The sequence below is a fragment of the Ambystoma mexicanum genome, chromosome 2p (assembly GCF_040938575.1).
Source record: "Ambystoma mexicanum isolate Mex_15411 chromosome 2p, UKY_AmexF1_1, whole genome shotgun sequence".
NCBI classification, from domain to species: domain Eukaryota; kingdom Metazoa; phylum Chordata; class Amphibia; order Caudata; family Ambystomatidae; genus Ambystoma; species Ambystoma mexicanum.
In genome coordinates, this window is record NC_090923.1 from 1444777951 (window position 1) to 1444794795 (window position 16845).

The 16845-nt window shown below is 45.5% G+C and overlaps 1 protein-coding gene across 8 annotated transcripts in view; it reads left to right on the forward strand.

Moving 5' to 3' along the window:
* SLC4A2 (solute carrier family 4 member 2) overlaps positions 1-16845 on the forward strand; it is a 1509271-nt gene that overhangs the window by 902216 nt on the left and 590210 nt on the right. For all 8 annotated transcript variants that reach the window (XM_069645996.1, XM_069645995.1, XM_069646002.1 and 5 more), the window contains one exon: positions 3900-4080. In XM_069645996.1, coding sequence (XP_069502097.1) covers positions 3900-4080 — 181 coding nt within the window. The remainder of the gene's footprint in view (positions 1-3899; positions 4081-16845) is intronic.

The following is a 16845-nucleotide window of genomic DNA, read 5'->3' on the forward strand; positions in this document are numbered from 1 at the left end:
TAACTGTTTGACTTGCAGACAGATTTGGCTGATATTTTCCATATTTTCCAAACAAAATGTTTGACACAGACAACTAACTGCCCCCTCTAACCGCCTCCATACTGGACATTTTGGGAAAGACTTGTTACAAAATGAAAAAGTTATTAAGAAAGCAAAAAAACACAGTTTTCGGCTAACTCTAATTCAATTTCCTATAGAGGAAAAGTCAAATCCTTATCACACCGTAGCACAAAAACTACTGGACGGAATTGGACCAGATAAGAAACAACTTGGACACAAAGTGTTGAATTAATTTCTAGGACAGATTTGGGATTATTCCCTTCAGTAGTTTTTAAAATATTGACGCAGAAGCGAGTGCCCCCATCTCCCAAAATATGTAGCTATATCTCCCATGGTGCTTTGCAGCAGAGAGGCTTTTCGGAAATGAAAAAGCTGCCTTTTTTTGTTGTTGCTCGGTGCAAGTGATAACTGTGGTTATACCAGGATTATTGGAAAAAAGAAAAATTGCAAAAAAAGCTATTTGAATGAGGTAAAAGGATGACATTGCATCAGGCTGGGGGTGGGTCGGGGGAGCGGGAAAGAGGATACCATGTGAAATTGTGAAATTTGGGGTGGTCTACGGACTGAGTTACCAGGGGAATACTGCGGGCATGGATAGTTCATTGCCGCAGCAAGGAAGAGTTTGTGATTTTTAAAGTGTTTTCAGATAACCTCAGGGATACCAGGGGAATACTACGAGCATGGATAGTTCATTGCCGCTGCATGTGTAGTTCATTGCCATTATTAAGGTAATAATGGGAGAATCCAGTCAGAATCGAAAAAGTGTTAAAAAAGAAAGACATTTTACATCTGCAGTGATTGCACCTACTAGGCAGGGGGAAATGCGTCTCTGTGCCACTGCACATGACAGAAGGCCATTCTTAGTGGGTCCCAAAGAAGCTTATTGGTGTAATGTGTTCAATGGCCAAAGGCCATGGATAGTGGGTCCCAATGAAAACTATTGGGTGGTGGGCACTGGCAAGAGGATACCAAGGAAGTTCTCTGCCCGCCGAGTGGAGGTGGACTAAGTCCGAAAGCCAGGAAGATGCTACAAAGCCACAAGTGCAGAGGAGAGAAGTCCACGGAGCCGGAGAAGTGTGACCCAGTCCCACAAAGTCCCAGCAACATACCATTGCCCCATAAGACCCAATACTAGCAAGGATGTTAATGGGCATAACGAAAGACGGGCCTCGCAGTGAGAGCCCTAACATCAGAGGAAATCTTCCTATGCGAAGCGTTAGTGAGGGAAACACTGGCCACCAGAGAATGGTTTGGAACCCCAACTGTGAGAAAGAGCTGTACCAATCAATACCAGGAGTAGGGAGTCATTCTCCTGGTATCCGACAAAGAGCTGTTATAAAGACGCCAGCGAAGTGAGTCATTCCCCCCCAGGTGTTTTCTGTTGAAAGATAACATTTGTTAGACATTGTTCAAGAAGCAGGGGAAAGGACATAGTATCTTGAAGAAGGAACTTTCTGTTAGTTTATCCTTTAGTTATAGTGTGATGGTTAGAGTAGGATTTGACACAGGATGGTGGAACTTTTGATTTGACAAACATTCTTACAACTCCTTTAGTTTTAGTTTGAGGTAGGGAAACCCCTCTTAGAGATAGGGACAGTGAGGCTTTCTATTTGAGAAATAAAAGTTTATAACCAAAACCAAGCCACCTTTGTGTAGCTTCCCTCTTGACACCCTTACAGTGGGAAGTGATGATCATCTTAACTTGTTGTACCCCCAGTTGCAAAGCCCATGAGCCCATACATAATAGATGGGATTCACAATGACATACAAAATTAGAGGCTGGCTGGGTTGAGGGCTCGCTGCTGCGATCTGTGTGTGATTTGCAGGTCGCAGGTTTGAATCCCAGCAAGGCGAACAGAAGTTTTCATCCTTCTGTGGTCGATAAAAGAGTACCAACTCCGGTTGGGTGATATTGTATATATATGTGTTCTATGTAAATCGCTTAGGCGTTATCACACTTCCGTTGCAGCAATGACAAAGCCGTAGGCTTTAGTGTGGTTTCTATGCATTTATTCCAAGCATACAAACACGGATGAAAAGAAAGAAATCTCTTCAGACCTGGCCGCTGTTGCAGTTACAACGACCCAGCCGGCAAAAGCATCCGCTTACCCTTCGAGGCATGCCAGTTTTATCCTGCCTCAGGGTTTGCTGGTCGTCATCTGCTCTGGCGGTCTGCGAACCAAATATGCACCAACTTCCTACTTGGTTAGCTGGTGGTAGCTCTGTTCCCGCTCGAATACACCTCGTTGCAGGAGCTCAGCTCCGGTCTTGTTCAAAGTCCTCCTCAGTTCCAGATAATCTGCGTGACCCAGCCGGCCCTCGCCTACTAGGCCGGTGGTCCGCAGCTCAGACCTTGGGCCTCAATAACCCCACATGTACGTCTCTTCAACACCTTCCTCTCTCTCGCTTTCCTGCAAAGCTAAACATAAACGCACCTCATCAGTACCGCCTTCCCTGACACCTCGTTCCCCACCTGTTTTCACTTCTCCGTTCCTCCACTGATCCGCCTGTCCTCCAGGCCCTTTTTTTCTCCTTCGATTCAGCTGCTTGTTTCTCACACCTCCCCTCATGCAACTGCGGTTTTACTCACACTGTGCTCCCATCGCCCCTGTCGCTGTTCCTCTGCATCGCTGGGTTAATGTCTGATGCAGTGTTCCTACGTCTCTGTGAGCGGTCTTTAATGTGATGGGCCCGCGATCCTCTGGCTACCTGCAAGCCAGAAGCCTCTGTCTTGTCCGGACCCTCCAGACACCCCTTTACTGGACACTCCTTCACAGTCGTAAGCAGTATATAAATAACACCTCATTTCATCCTAGGGATCGCCATGGGGGGACGCAGAGTTAAGATGATCTTCCCTTCCCACATTCCTTGAATTTTAAGGGTTGTGTTGAGTTAAATCTGATCACCTTAACTATCCCTAAACTAAAGTTGTTTAATTTAATTTTTTCATTTATACATATTGGTGAATCTGGAGTGTGTGTGGTTGGAGCTTACATTTATTTATTTATTTTCATTTATATAGCACTACGTACCCTCAGGCATCTGAGCGCTGCTTATTACACACGGTGTGTGGTGCTCATTTATCGACCTTTGAAGGATGAAAGGCTGAGTTTGGCCCTGGCAGCATTCAAACCTGCGTCGGCAGGCTCTGCACGGATGTCAAAGCGAGCGATCAACTCGCGGTGCTGCCTGACCGGCTTAAGACATGTCCCTTCTGCTAGGGCAACAAGCAGAAGTACATTTCTGTAAATGACTATTGGGAATGTATAGGTATGCATGTGACATACATTAAATTTGATGATCTCTGTATATCCTATGCTTAAGTCTTAGAACCTTTTGATACTGTTTCATTCTGTGAGCTAACTTTACAGGTTTGTTTATCTTCTTCTCTCCTATTGATGGCACATTGAGAACATTGCTACTAAACTATATATTAGATGATCTATTAGGACCACCATGGCTTCAGTACCCTGAGCATACTACTGCCTATGAAGCAAAGGTTAGAACAACTGTGTTGAATCCTGAATCCACTGCTAGTCAAACACAGTTTAGAACATCTCTGTACAGCCCCCTTGAGACAACACCCTGCAGAAAAAAGGTATGTACACCTGAGAACACCTCTCTAAAGTTAGAACCCTGAGGGGATACAGGTCTGAAGCCCCAAACGCAGTTCTAGAACATGAAGCAAAAGTTAAATGCTCCTCCATCAAAATCATAAGTACATGAGTGTTGTAAGTAGGTAAACATTTTTAATGCCTGGTTCACTAACCCGACAAGGTCTACAAAGAGGTTAAAATCCCCTCATCATATGTAGTTTCATGACCTCTTTTTCCTTTCAGTCACCCAAGTGATGAGAAGGAATCCAGTGTTTCAAGGAACATCTCTGCAGGAAGCCTGGGATCGCTGCTCATTCACCACAGCACCAACCATCTGTCCCGGAGCAGCGAACCCAACCTGACAGAACCGCTGATGGGAGGAAACACGTCTGAGAACGATACCAAAGTCAACATCGAGAAAGAGGTCAGTATATCGTATGTGTGTTGTGGACTTCTTTCATTATGCACAAAGATCTGTGTGTGTATTCTACAAGCCCACAGGGTTACTGAACATTCACTGAAAGACTGTAGGAGGTCTGAGCCTCTTCTAAACTCCATATGGAAGCGTGTGCTATTTCCTAGTGTGGTCTTGTGAGTGTGTGTAGAAAGGGAGATGTGTTGTATCGTGCTTGTTATGTATGTATGAGCTGAGAGAATGTTAATGTGCTGCAGTGGAATGTTTGGATGTAAATGAGTGTCAAGGTTCTAGCCTCAGTGAGTTGGGACAAGCCAGCCTGGGTGATGGGACCCAGTGGTTTGCTCTGTAACATCTTGAAGCAACTTACAATAAAGCTTAACTGAAGGAACCTATGGGGGTGTCTAAGAAGACAGCTTTGTTACACTGGTGACGAGGAAACTAAAGAAAAAGTACCTGCTTGCAAAGAAAGCGAACAGATGATCAGCCTGCTGATGGGGGGCAGCAGAGAAGAAGAGGAACCACTGCCCCCCCAAAGAGAAGCAAGTCCCATCACCCAGGGGAAAATAAGCCCCAGTGTTGTAACCTAGGGGAAGAGAAATGAAGTAAAACGCCAGCGATGTACGCAAGGGAAAAGAAGGGGAAACAAGTGCAGTGTCCAAGAGAAAAGGAAGGGAAGTTTAATCCTGCAATGAGGAATTTGGAGGCACTCCCCATATGAGGACAAAAGAGCAGAGAAAAAGGGGATTTGTGCTGCTCCCAGTGTAAAGCAGAAGGGTACAGATGAGACAGGAATTGTATCCAAAGACATGACTGTCCCAGAATCAAGGAAGTGTAACACTGGGAAGAGAAAGACTTATTAAGTTTCCAGTGGGAAGTTAGCAGTAATATGTCCTATTAATATCCTATTGAAGAAGTAATGGAGTCGTACTGAGAGAAAAATGTACTAGTGGTAGAATAGGTGCAAATAGTGTGGAAAAGGAGCAACTGGCAGCGGACAGGCGAAAAAGAGCCCATTGCTGTGTTAGAAGAATACAAATCTGGTCAGGGCATTGAAGACATGTTTACTGATTAGAGCAATGTGGGACAGTTTGGGACTGCTGTGTGAGGCCCCCCTTGCACTCACCATGGAGATGCGAGAGCCTTGGAGCTGAGGACGGGCGTTGGAGGATTTTCTATGTTGGAGCTCTGTCAAGCTCATGGTCACTGGTGCTAATGGTGACATTAAAGAGCCTCCATCCGAAGTTGCCGATGGTCTGGAATGCACACGCTGTAAAGAGATGCATTCGGTATGCGGCGCAAGCAGAGAGGAAGCAACTACTTACTCGAATAAGAATAACGGCAACACGCACAGTAAAGCACCCTATTGTGTGCCTGGGAAGTTGACTTTGTGCTCTTCTGCGTAGTGACGTCCTGAAGCGAGAGGTGAGAGTAAAGTGTACATGGGAGAAAGTTATGCACTGGAACGGGCAGTAGTGCAGTCTATCAACATTTATGGTGAGAATGGGGCAGACTCCCATAGCGTGATGGTGGGTCGACTCCCATAGTGTGAAGGAGGGTCACCTTAAAAGATAGCTTATTCAGCATGAGCAGGGACTTTGTGTGGAAATACTCCGGAGGAGAGGACACTTTCGGGCTGCAGTTTCAATGGTCATGGGATCCTGCAGGTGCTGCATACGGAATGAGCGCCCACTGCCAAAAGAAAAGGAGGGACAGCTGTGTGCTGGGCCGGGCCGCAGAGTGTCTTGGAGGCTACGTGCTTAACATTTCTCAATGTGAATAAGTTGCCCGGGAATGGTGTGAAATATTGCGCAGACTGGCATGAACTGAGAGTACAGAGGAAACTGAAGCTACTGGATGTTGGGAGTTACCCAACCAGTATCCTTTGTAAAGTATAGTCCATCACCACAACTATGAGTGAATAATATGAAGTTATTCACGGTTTGTTGGTAACAAAATAATGTATTTGAAGTTCATAACAAGTGATAAGTGAGATTGTAAAGAGTGAATATGGTTAGTATGAGTTGGTTAATTTATGCATGTTTAATAGGTGGTTTACATGTCATCTAGCTAAGTATTTTGGGGAATTGCAGGTCAGTCGGGATAGGCAATTGGTCTTTGCCAAATTTTGGACTTTAAGATGTTTAGGTTATGGACTTCTAGAAGTATTTAGCAAGGCATGTTGATGAAGTATGCCTGAAGTGGTTTAAGTGGAGAGCCTATAGGTGAGATAGATGTAACCTTTTAAGGAATTGCAGTATTAGAGGTGCAGTGCACCTATCTACTTTTAGAGGCTTAAAGACGATAATAGTAGAGTAACTGTGTATTAAAGTTGAATTTATATGAATTAGGAGCATGTGAATGCTAGAAGCTATAAATGCCTTAAGTTAAGGCATATGTGAATGAGCAGGAATGTTGTCCCTCCATGCTGGAGGGTAGCTTCTTCCGTGTGAAGTGAAGTGAGGGTAGAGTACCTCTGAATGTTGGAGGGTAGCGCCTTCCGTGTGAAGAGAAGTAGGGCTATAGTGTCCCTCAGTGTTGGAGGGTAGCACCTTACACGTGTGGGTGCACGTGTGCTGCAAGTGTTTGAGGATAGCGCCTTCTGTGTGTGTGAGGTGAGGGTTGTGCTCACAGGGTGGAGGATAGCACTTTCCATATTGCAGCAGGATAGCGTTTTGCGCTTTGTGAAGGGAAGTAGGGCTATGTGTTCCAGTGGATTTGTGGTGACAAGTCGCACTAGAATTGGGACTGGATGGTTGCGCATTCCATCTATAGAAGTGAAGTATGAAGAGTGTATTCCATACCAAGCCAATTTGAAGAGTGTTGCGTGCTGGCAGCAAATGTAGAGAGGGGGGATGAATTCCGCGTACGGATGTGTAGTTGGTTGGGGGGGTGCTACCCAGATTTTGATGAGTTGCATCTCTCATTAAAAAGATACACTGCTATAATGTTCCCTCGTGTGGTCTTGTGAGTGTGTGTAGAAAGGGAGATGTGTTGTATCGTGCTTGTTATGTATGTATGAGCTGAGAGAATGTTAATGTGCTGCAGTGGAATGTTTGGATGTGAATGACGTGTCACGGTTCCAGCCTCAATCAATTGGGTGATGGGACCCAGTGGTTTGCTCTGTAACATCTTGAAGCAACTTACAATAAAGCTTAAATGAAGGAACCTATGAGAGTGTCCAAGAAGGCAGCTTAATTAGAATAATATTGGTATATATATGGTCGCCGGGAACGGCCATAGGCAATATTATTAGTGGGGATAATTTTTGGGGTAAATTGGAGCAGGGGTTGCGGCGGTGTCCCCCGCTCCCTTTAAAATAATATGGGCGTTGCAGGGGTGGCCCCTGCAGGTTCAATGGGTTAATATTGCCGTAAACTGCGCCATTCTTGTATGGCGATATTTCTGCTGTGATATTAACACATGGAGCTGTTTATTTGCCGTATTCCTCAGTACTGATTAATTTCCATCCACCATACTAATGGTAAGTCCTTCCACAGGAACCAGATTGAAACCTTATTTGCACAGCAGAAAGCTCTCTTAACTTTTTTTAGATGGGCACAGCCTGGGAAAATCACGTGAGTGGAAGCTTCCTCTATTTGCTTTGTAAATCATTTTCATTATTCAGGTCCTGCGAGGGGCAGTTCATGGATTCGGACCCAGGCAGACCTTGTTTGCAGTGCTTGGATCGAGATCATGCCTCATGTCTGCTTTCTGTTCGATATATTCTCTTTGAGAGCAATCAGTAAGTGTCTACTTCACTAGGAGAACTTTTTCCAGTGTTCTCCTCCTGCAGCCTTCAAGAAAATTTTAATTCAAAAGGTAAAAAATCCAAGATAAGCAAATAACCTCCTTTTTCCACAGCACCCTATACTAGTGATGCTTTCCCGCATATTGCTTCTAGGGTGTCTAGACATGATCATACCAGAGCCATTTATCAGGGAATCCACACACTGGCTAATATCAGCAGTTGTGCTGAGGTCCTTCCTGGGCTTGGTACCAGGCAGGCACCCGAGGAGACTTTGACGAATCGAGGGAATTCGTCCCTTCCCCCAAGGGGAAGTCACCCCCTTTGGGACTAGGGAGTTGAGCCTGCTATGCAATTTCCTCCCTAGGGAACAGGGGAAGCAGGAGCCATAGGAGATGACCACCCTCTAGGGACAAGGAATACCCAAGTAAACGTTTTATGCCACCTCCCTTTCTTCCCCAGTCACAGGTATTATTTGGTTATATGGTGTTTGAACATGGCAGTAATGTACAGGGATGTTTAAGAGTGGACGGCTTGGTTTCTCACCCAAACTTGTTGCCGTCTGTTTGTGGAGAGTGGAACAAATGTACTCTAACGTTTAGTTTTTTTTTGTTTTGATTTAACTGTTTTTAGCAATTTTTACAAAGATTGAGATTACGTTTAGTTAGGAACATAAAGATATGTGAACTTTAATTCTGAGAGAGAGGAGCAGCTGTAGAGCGAGAAATGCCGGCTTGCGGGTTCGGCAGGGCAGTGTGTCGCTCCCGGTAACGCCGAAGCAGAAGGAAGCAAAACCAAGCAAGGAGCAGCAGGTCGATGTCCCGCCGAAGCGACATCTGGAACCTGTCAATCTTGAAAGGGAGAAACTGTTGAGAGAAACCTGACCGCACAGACCGAAGCCAGGTTTGAAATGCAGAACCACACTGACTAGGGGCACCGAAGCTCTGGAAAAAAGATATGCAACCTCATGCCAAGAGTGGGTGGAGGGCGTTGAGGCCACAGCAGAACCTGCGCCGGGCTAAGAATCTGTAAACTCCACGAGGGAGGTAATGGGCAGAGAAAGCCACAAACTCAAGCAGGGCAGAGTGTGCAAAGAATCACACGAAGAGGTGAAGAAACGTAGAAAGGAAGGCTTAGAAAGCCACCAGTACATGCAGGATTGAGAGTCCAAATAACCCACAAAGAGGAGAAGAAACTGATACACACAGAATGGTTCAGCAGGCCTACAGTCCAGGTTGCATTGAGAGTCAAAACACTCAACAAGGTGGTAAGAAAAGCACTTTACCCAATAAAACTGAGGAGTTGACATGTCCAGACCAAGCCAGAACAATTCCAAGTCCACAATTGGATAAAAAATAGAAAGGATAGGTGTTCAACTGTTGGAACATACTAAAGAGCTCTTTTTGTACCACAAGGAAAACCAAGAGACATTTCTTCATTTTGCTTTGAACTCTAAGGACTGGCCCAGGGCCAGAAAAGAGATTGAAAACTCCTTGGGTGGGGGAGAAGGGGGGGCAGCAACCAGCCACCAGAAGACAAAGAATAGTGGGAATGGAACTTACTTAGGCAAATGTATATTCTTTCATTTTAGTGACAAAGAGAGCATACGATAGGCTAGTCTTTAGACAGAGGACACAATTTATGTGAGACATCCTGACAAGCACCATTTTTGTTTTCTTTGACGGTAGGAAACCACCATCACATCTATAAGGTTAGTTGAGGTTTCTTTTACTTTAGTAAAACATGTTAAACTATGTCTTCTGCTCCAGCTACTATGTCTGACTTACTTCGAGACCCACTAATGTCTTAAGACTCACGAAGAAGCTAATATTGGGACTGTTGTTCCAGAGTGTGAATTGTGTACCACTGTGTTGTAACCCAAGGCTCCCTCCCTTAGTGTGCACTGACTACTCCTCCAGGGCCTGGCTGACCCTGTGAGCACACCTGCTTCCACCTGGGCAACTTCACGTCACATTAAGGAAATGTTGCAACTAATATCAGAGTAGAGTAGTGTACAAGGTGGCACCTTACACTAGCCAATTGTTTTGTAAGCAGACCCCTTTTTAAATGCTCCAATTGATGACAAATTCCCTCGGCCCGTACCTACCCCATATTTTCGAGAGGTTACATTCACTCTCCAGTGTACACTCTCATTCCGCTCTCCATTTTCTGGGTTGGCAACCATTTTGCTCCATGGTTCCGATGATAATGATTAGCATGACAAGGATGGCTTCCGCCGTTCCCTACACGTCTTTCACCTGCATGCATACAGAAGCATATGTGAGAAACCTGAATGTATCTTACCCGCTAGTCCCACGGGGATCTGTCATCCAGGTGGCCGGGACACAACCATCGCTTTTGGATCCAGTTCCTTGGGTGCACCAGTGCAGGAGGATCACCTGGATGAGGGTTCTTCGGGGAGTGGAAGTGGGACACCAGAGGGTGAGACACAGTATATCCGGTTCTTTGAGCCACCTTTTCCCCCATCCTACCACGTAGGATATCTACAAAATCAACCCCCCCCATTTCCCGACACAAACACATTCTCACGGACAGTTCAGTGTGAGCCACTAGGGACTAACACTAGAGCCGTATGGACCTGACATGTCCCAACACTATGGTCAGGCAAGGCCGGCAATTACGGATCATTACACTCACCTGACTTGCATCACACTTCCCCACACAGATAAAAGGCGGAGCACAAAAGCACAGTCTGAGCAAGGTAAAACACACAAGGAAACAGCAGTTCCAAGATGGCAGTTTAATACAAGGAGAAAGACAGCCATTTGGGATGAGCGACACAAATACAATTGTAAGCCAAAGGAAGTAGTTAAACTTTATAATTGAACTTTGGGAGGCCAAGAAAAGATGCCATACACAGAGTGGTCCGGCGCCACGAGGGTGCTCGTTTGAAAGTCTCTGTTAGCTATCCAACTGATGATGAATGTGAGAGAAAGAAATATTGAGATCGAAGTGGTCATGCAACGGGATAAGCTAAACCCACATTCGAAAGTCTTCGATAGTTGAATGTACCTCACAATTGGTCTGAGCCTGGCTGAGGGAGATTAATTGAACAAAAGAAAGGGATCTGAGCTCAGCATAGAGGGATCCGGGGTGAACCGAGAGTCACCTGAAAATAATTCTCTGAACCTTGTTTTGAAAGAGATCTGAGCCCAGCTGGGGGTGATCTGGGGTGAATACCCAAATTGAATACTAGTAAAATGAAAAGAACGTTTGCGTGTTGTTTTTGGTATAGCAGGCCCTCTGCATCAAGAGACTTGCAAGAAATAACGAGACTTGGATACAGAAAGTCCTGAACTGGGAAAAAGGAACTGTATCCTCGTGCCGCAGAAGCCAGTGTGTGTGCTTTGCTCGAGTGACCCACCTTGCCCTGTGCTGAAAATGTGGGGACGAGAGAGCACCCATATCCATCTGGAAAGGCAAATAAACTGCTAACAAAGGCCATCTTAAACAGTACTTAAAACATGATGAGTAGCCATTTTGAGTATAAAGTCTTCCTAAATGAATGATTACAGTTAAAAAGGCAACGCCGACCTTGCATCCGGGAAAAGGTTGATAAGGTATCGACTGCTACCAGCCTGTTCAGGAGGTGCACTGAAAGTAACAAAAAGGTTACTGTCCCCGCAGCACTCCATTCTTGTGCTGCAATGGGAAAAATTAATATGTGAAAAAAGGTGATGACATCAGCTACACTGGTTGGCGCTTGGGCTACACAGTGCACCTCACACGACAAAGAAAATGGGTCCCTAAGAAACCTTGGAAGCACTCCACATGTGGTGGGTGCTGCCATAGGAAGAACACAGATATCAGAATAAAGGGAGAGGTCTCCCAGCACTGGTAAGCAACAAAGGAGAACCAGTACCCCCAGAACACAAAATGAAGGCAGTGGGGGAGTGAGGTTAAAAAACCTCACTGACCTCCAAAATCAATGAAACAAATCAATAAAGTACAGCAGTAGTGTTGGGGGCATGAAGGAAGTAGTGGGAACATTTGCTAAATTAAATAATCTTCCAAACCCCATCTGAAACACTTCTCCCTCAGTTGCAGTGTCAAGATTCTCCCATGGAGGGTATGGGACAGAATGAGGAAGTACTAGGCGTTCCTTCACGTTCAGTAGTGAGCGTGTGGTAGCGCTCTTGCTTCCCAGAACTGATTGAGGAAAGTGGTGAGTGCTCCTCCACGTTCAGCAGTGAGCGTGTGGTAGCGCTCTAGTCTTCCAGGATTAGCCTCGCTATAATTACACACCGGGTGAGCATTACGGTGCGTTGCAACTCCCATTGCAGTAACGCTACTTTGGTTAGTAACGGTGCTCCTGTTTTGTGTTCTTCCCTCGTCTCTCCTCCTTACCTTCCTGTCATCTTGCTCCCGCTGCTGTTTCTCCTTTTTTCATGCACTCCGCCCACTGCCTGCGTGCTCTGATCTGCGCCCTGCTCTGACCCTCAGCCTTGAAGGCTTATTCTGTTGCGGCTTCCCATCTGTCTAATTGCCGCCGCGTTCGGAACTTCGCCTTTCTATTTGTGCTTCCGCAGTGTTGCGTCTGGCTCTGTGCTATCATCGCCAGCGCTAGCTACTCTATAATCCTTATCGGTAGCATACTACCAAGCTACTTAGTCACGTGGACTCTCCTGGTGCCCCTCAGCATTCTGGTACCTGTAGTAGAACCTATGTATATGTCTACAAAGCCTGCAAGTACAATCTCAATGCAAGCCTGCCAGACATCTACTTCTACAAAGCCTGTAAGTTCAATCTCAACGCAAGCCTGCCATTTCACAAGATCATCCAGGGTTTTTTCAGTCAAGCTTTTTCCCTGGTTTGGGGTGGGCTCCCCAAAGTCCCCGCTGCCGGGCATAACGTCTTATAGGCAAAGTGGCCTCTGGGGGAGCCCGTCCCTATTTCTTCACAAGGAAAGGCAAGACAGTAAAGAAGAAGACCAAGAGGGCCTGGAGAGAAAGGAGAAAGGACATTGCATCAGATGACTCCGAATTCCATACAGAAACTTCAGGTGAGGAGTGGGCTAGTGATGTGGGTACAGTACAAACAGAACCTGAGATGCAGCTGCAGTGTTCTACCCTTACGTGGTCTTCCTTTGTCGTCATCTTCATCATCAATACAGGTTTCCTTCCTAAGAGTGATGATCTAGGACAGGACAGTCCATAAGAGGAGTGCCCTCATCCATCAGTATACTTATTCCATCATGACTGGACTGAATGGAAGGAATTATTGGGTTCCTGGTGGTTCCAATGCTGGAAGTTTCCGTCATGAAGAACGGCATTTTGGCTTCAATACTCTCTTTGGAAGCTCGACCATGTTGGGCATTCACATTCAGAACTATTTCCCGAAGGAGGTGCAATGAAAATGGGACAAGCCACATTCTACACAGCCTATCAACAAGACAGTTGACATAGAGTAAATGCTTGTTCCCTCTTAGAGGATTTGTTTAGCTGTGCTTTCTTACTGTTAGTAATCAGTAGGTTTGGCGGTTATGTTAGTTAATAAGGCTTCAGCCTTCTCAGCCACATCTTCAGCAGCGTCCTCTGAACAGGACAAGCTCCTTGATAATTTAGGCAGGAAAGTATACTAGAAGTCTTCCGTCCATTTTAGGCCTTTGTGGCGGCTTGCAACAGCAATTGTGGAATAAGATCAGCAAATTCTAAAAGGACCTATGGGAAGGCAGACTACTTTTTTTCGACTGATCCTAACAGAAGCTAAGCAGGTCATGAGTGAGAGACAGCACATGAGCATCCCTTTCTCTCTATTGCTACAGTGAAGAACGATGTTCTGCCAACTCCAATGCAGATGCGTAAGACCACATTTTGATTCTTAATTTCACAGGCTTGATCTTTTCATTGGTCAACAGTTAATGAACTGACAAATAAGAAAATGTATACTGCAATAAGGTCCCATCACAGAGGCTGTGAAATAGAGTGAGATGGACCGTAGGGGCCAGGGAAGGTCCCCAATTCTTTGATGCAAACCCATTAGAAAGTATACAGAGGATTGCCACATTCCCAACGTCTGCAGTCTGGTCATCCTCTTATCCCCAAAACACAAATCTGAAATGTGTTTAGACAGTAACAAACGTCAGAGGGAGACATGCATGAAAGTATGATCTACAGAGCATACTGTGAGTGCAAACTCAGCAGGCCATCACAGTCTCAGGTAGGGCAGCAAAAGGTGGGAACACTCACAAGTAGCATCCTGGGAAAAGCTGGTGACTCAGAGGCCAGATATGATATGGTATTTGTAACGCGCCTATACACAAGTGTTTCAAGGCGCGAAAGGAGAGGGGACCATAGCAGAATCAGGCGGCCACTATGAGAGGGCTGTCTGATTCCAAGATGACAGGCCAGAAATGTGTAGGCTCTGCAGTCTGACTATTTATGATTCAGATATTTGCAGCTACACATGGTTTTGGGGTGGAAGAATGCCAATTATCCCACATGCGTCCCCATTAAAACCCTTATTACCTTTGTTCCCAATAGGGCAAGAGTGTAAAAAGGGGCAGATGCCCTGCCAGATTGTTGAATCTTAGAGACATGGAGTCTTGAGTAGAGTGAAGGAAGGAGGTAAGAGAAGGAAAAGGACAGCATTGGAGGATGGGAACATTAAGGAGGAGGAGGACGGAAAGATTGCAAGGGTCAGGTTGTTGGGAAAGATGATAGAGAGACGAGAAAGAGATAGGAAGATCAGGAAGGAGGAATTGTGAGAGAAAGGTTGGCATTTTTGGAGGGAGAGAGGAAGAGGAAGGAGAAGCAAAAGTGACATTGAAGTGTCTGGAGGAGAGAGGTGAAATAGGAAGGAGAACAACAAAGGCAGGATGAAGTTGTAGGTGAGGAGGGTCAGAGCAGAAGATACATTATAATTATAATAGTTCTTTTGTAACATGCGTAATACCACTGAGTGGCTTCTAAGTGCGGGATTAGAATTTGAACCTGTGTTGCGCTGTGTTGTCTTGCTTTCAAGACAAACGCGTTGCCCCTGAATTATCCTGCTGAGAGGTCCAAAGGAAAGAACAATAATTGACCAAGTCAAGCAGGCCAAAAACTAGATATGGTGCTAAAAGGCAGGTGCCAAACTAGTGGGGCCTGAGCTAGGGTGCTCCAAGGTACATATGCTACAGGGGTGGAGAGCCTTATTGCTAGGGTTAAAAGCCTAAAGACCTTGAGAGGCAAAGACAGAAAGATAGAGCCCAGTTGGAAGCCAATGTCTGGGATCAGATGGGTCTGGCAAGCCTACTAAGGAAAGGAAATAACGTTTGTTCATCAAGAATTAGAGCCCAGAAAGCTCATTGAGAAACCTGGCCAGTAGGGCTTGTTGTAAATGAAGCCAGGGAGGCGCTTGGAGAATCCAAAGCAGTTTGGGTTATCGAGGATCCGAACCCAGAAGACTTATAGGACACTTCAGTAAGGCCCTGACACAGGTTGGAATTGATCCAGTAGCTGCTGTCCCATCTCACCGCATCAACATTGCTGGGAGCTATAATAACAACAGCTTGAAAATCAATTCAGGAAAAATGGCGAAGAAATAAACTATCATTGGCAGGCTCTGCGATCTCTGCCAAGGAAGTTCACTGAATGTTCTTGGATGCCAGGAGGGCTACAGGAAACCCCACAACCTTAAGAACTGACAGTGACTCTGCTACGTCAGTTAGTAGAGTTCAGCCTAACCACAAACTGTGATATGATAGGACCTTGGGACTCATGTCCACAATCCTTTCAGGAGTGTTCCTCCAGACTATTTGAACTTTCCTCTTACTTATTTTGTACACCCCGACCAAGACAACAACTAGACTAAAACAACTTGGAATCGTACAATGCCGCGCAAACGACCCACCCAGAGGGAAAGAAGAGAAGAAAGAACAAACACCCCGAAACTTCAACTAAGAACCGCAACAACAGAACACACCCCCACAGACAGGTTCAAAGATCGGACTAACACTGAAAGAAGAGACAAATCCCTTTACCTAACTCCATACCTCGCTGAGACCTACTCACCAGATCGAACCAACGCGACTCCAAAACCAACTACACTGAACAACCTACCAACATCACGAAGAAGGACAAACCCCACCAGATACAACAAGCACACAACTGAAGCAATAACACCATACATCACCAAAGCAAAAAGAACCCACAACCATGTCCCCTGGAAGACGAACCAGATGAAAACAAAAACCCTAGACTAAACCTAGAAGAACTACTCGAGAACGCCGACAACCTGAAACCTGCTCCTGAACAAGATCAGAAAACGACCCTAACAAAAAAAAGGCAATCCAAGCTACACCTCTAAACTCCACTGCAATCTAATAAATGCAAGATCCATGTCAAAACACTCTACAGAGATCTTCGACCTACTCGACGACAACGGCATCGACATCCTCTTCATCACAGAAACTTGGCTGGACGACAACTACAAAATCACACTCCAAAGCTGCCTTCCAGCAAACTTTAAATGCCTTCAAATAAACAGGAAAAACAAAAAAGGAGGAGGCATCGCAATAGCATTTAAAGAGCAGCTAAAAATAAGAACAGACGAACCACTCAACATCCCCAACTGCGAGTCCATGGTCATACACCTAACAGCTAGCCCAAAAACCAACATTGCATTCATCCTGGTGTACAGACCCCCAACTTATGATGCATCCTTCGTCGTCAACTTCATAGAAGCCATAACCAACATAGCCATCAAACACGAACACCTAATCATACTGGGGGACTTCAACATCTGGTTCGAAGACAGTCATGCCAACTCCCAAAACTCACTGATTGAACAACTCGCCACCATGAAACTACGACAACTAGTAAAAGGGGCAACTCACTCGGCAGGACACACCTTGGACGCAATATTCGCAGAGGAAAAACTCATCACCACGGCACCACCGATACAAATACTGTGGAGTGACCATCTCATCATCCCATTCGTAATCACTCTGCCAACTCAAGTCTACAACCAACCTCCCAAACTCACAGCCACCACAAAAAGAAACTGGAAAGACGTCAAAAAAG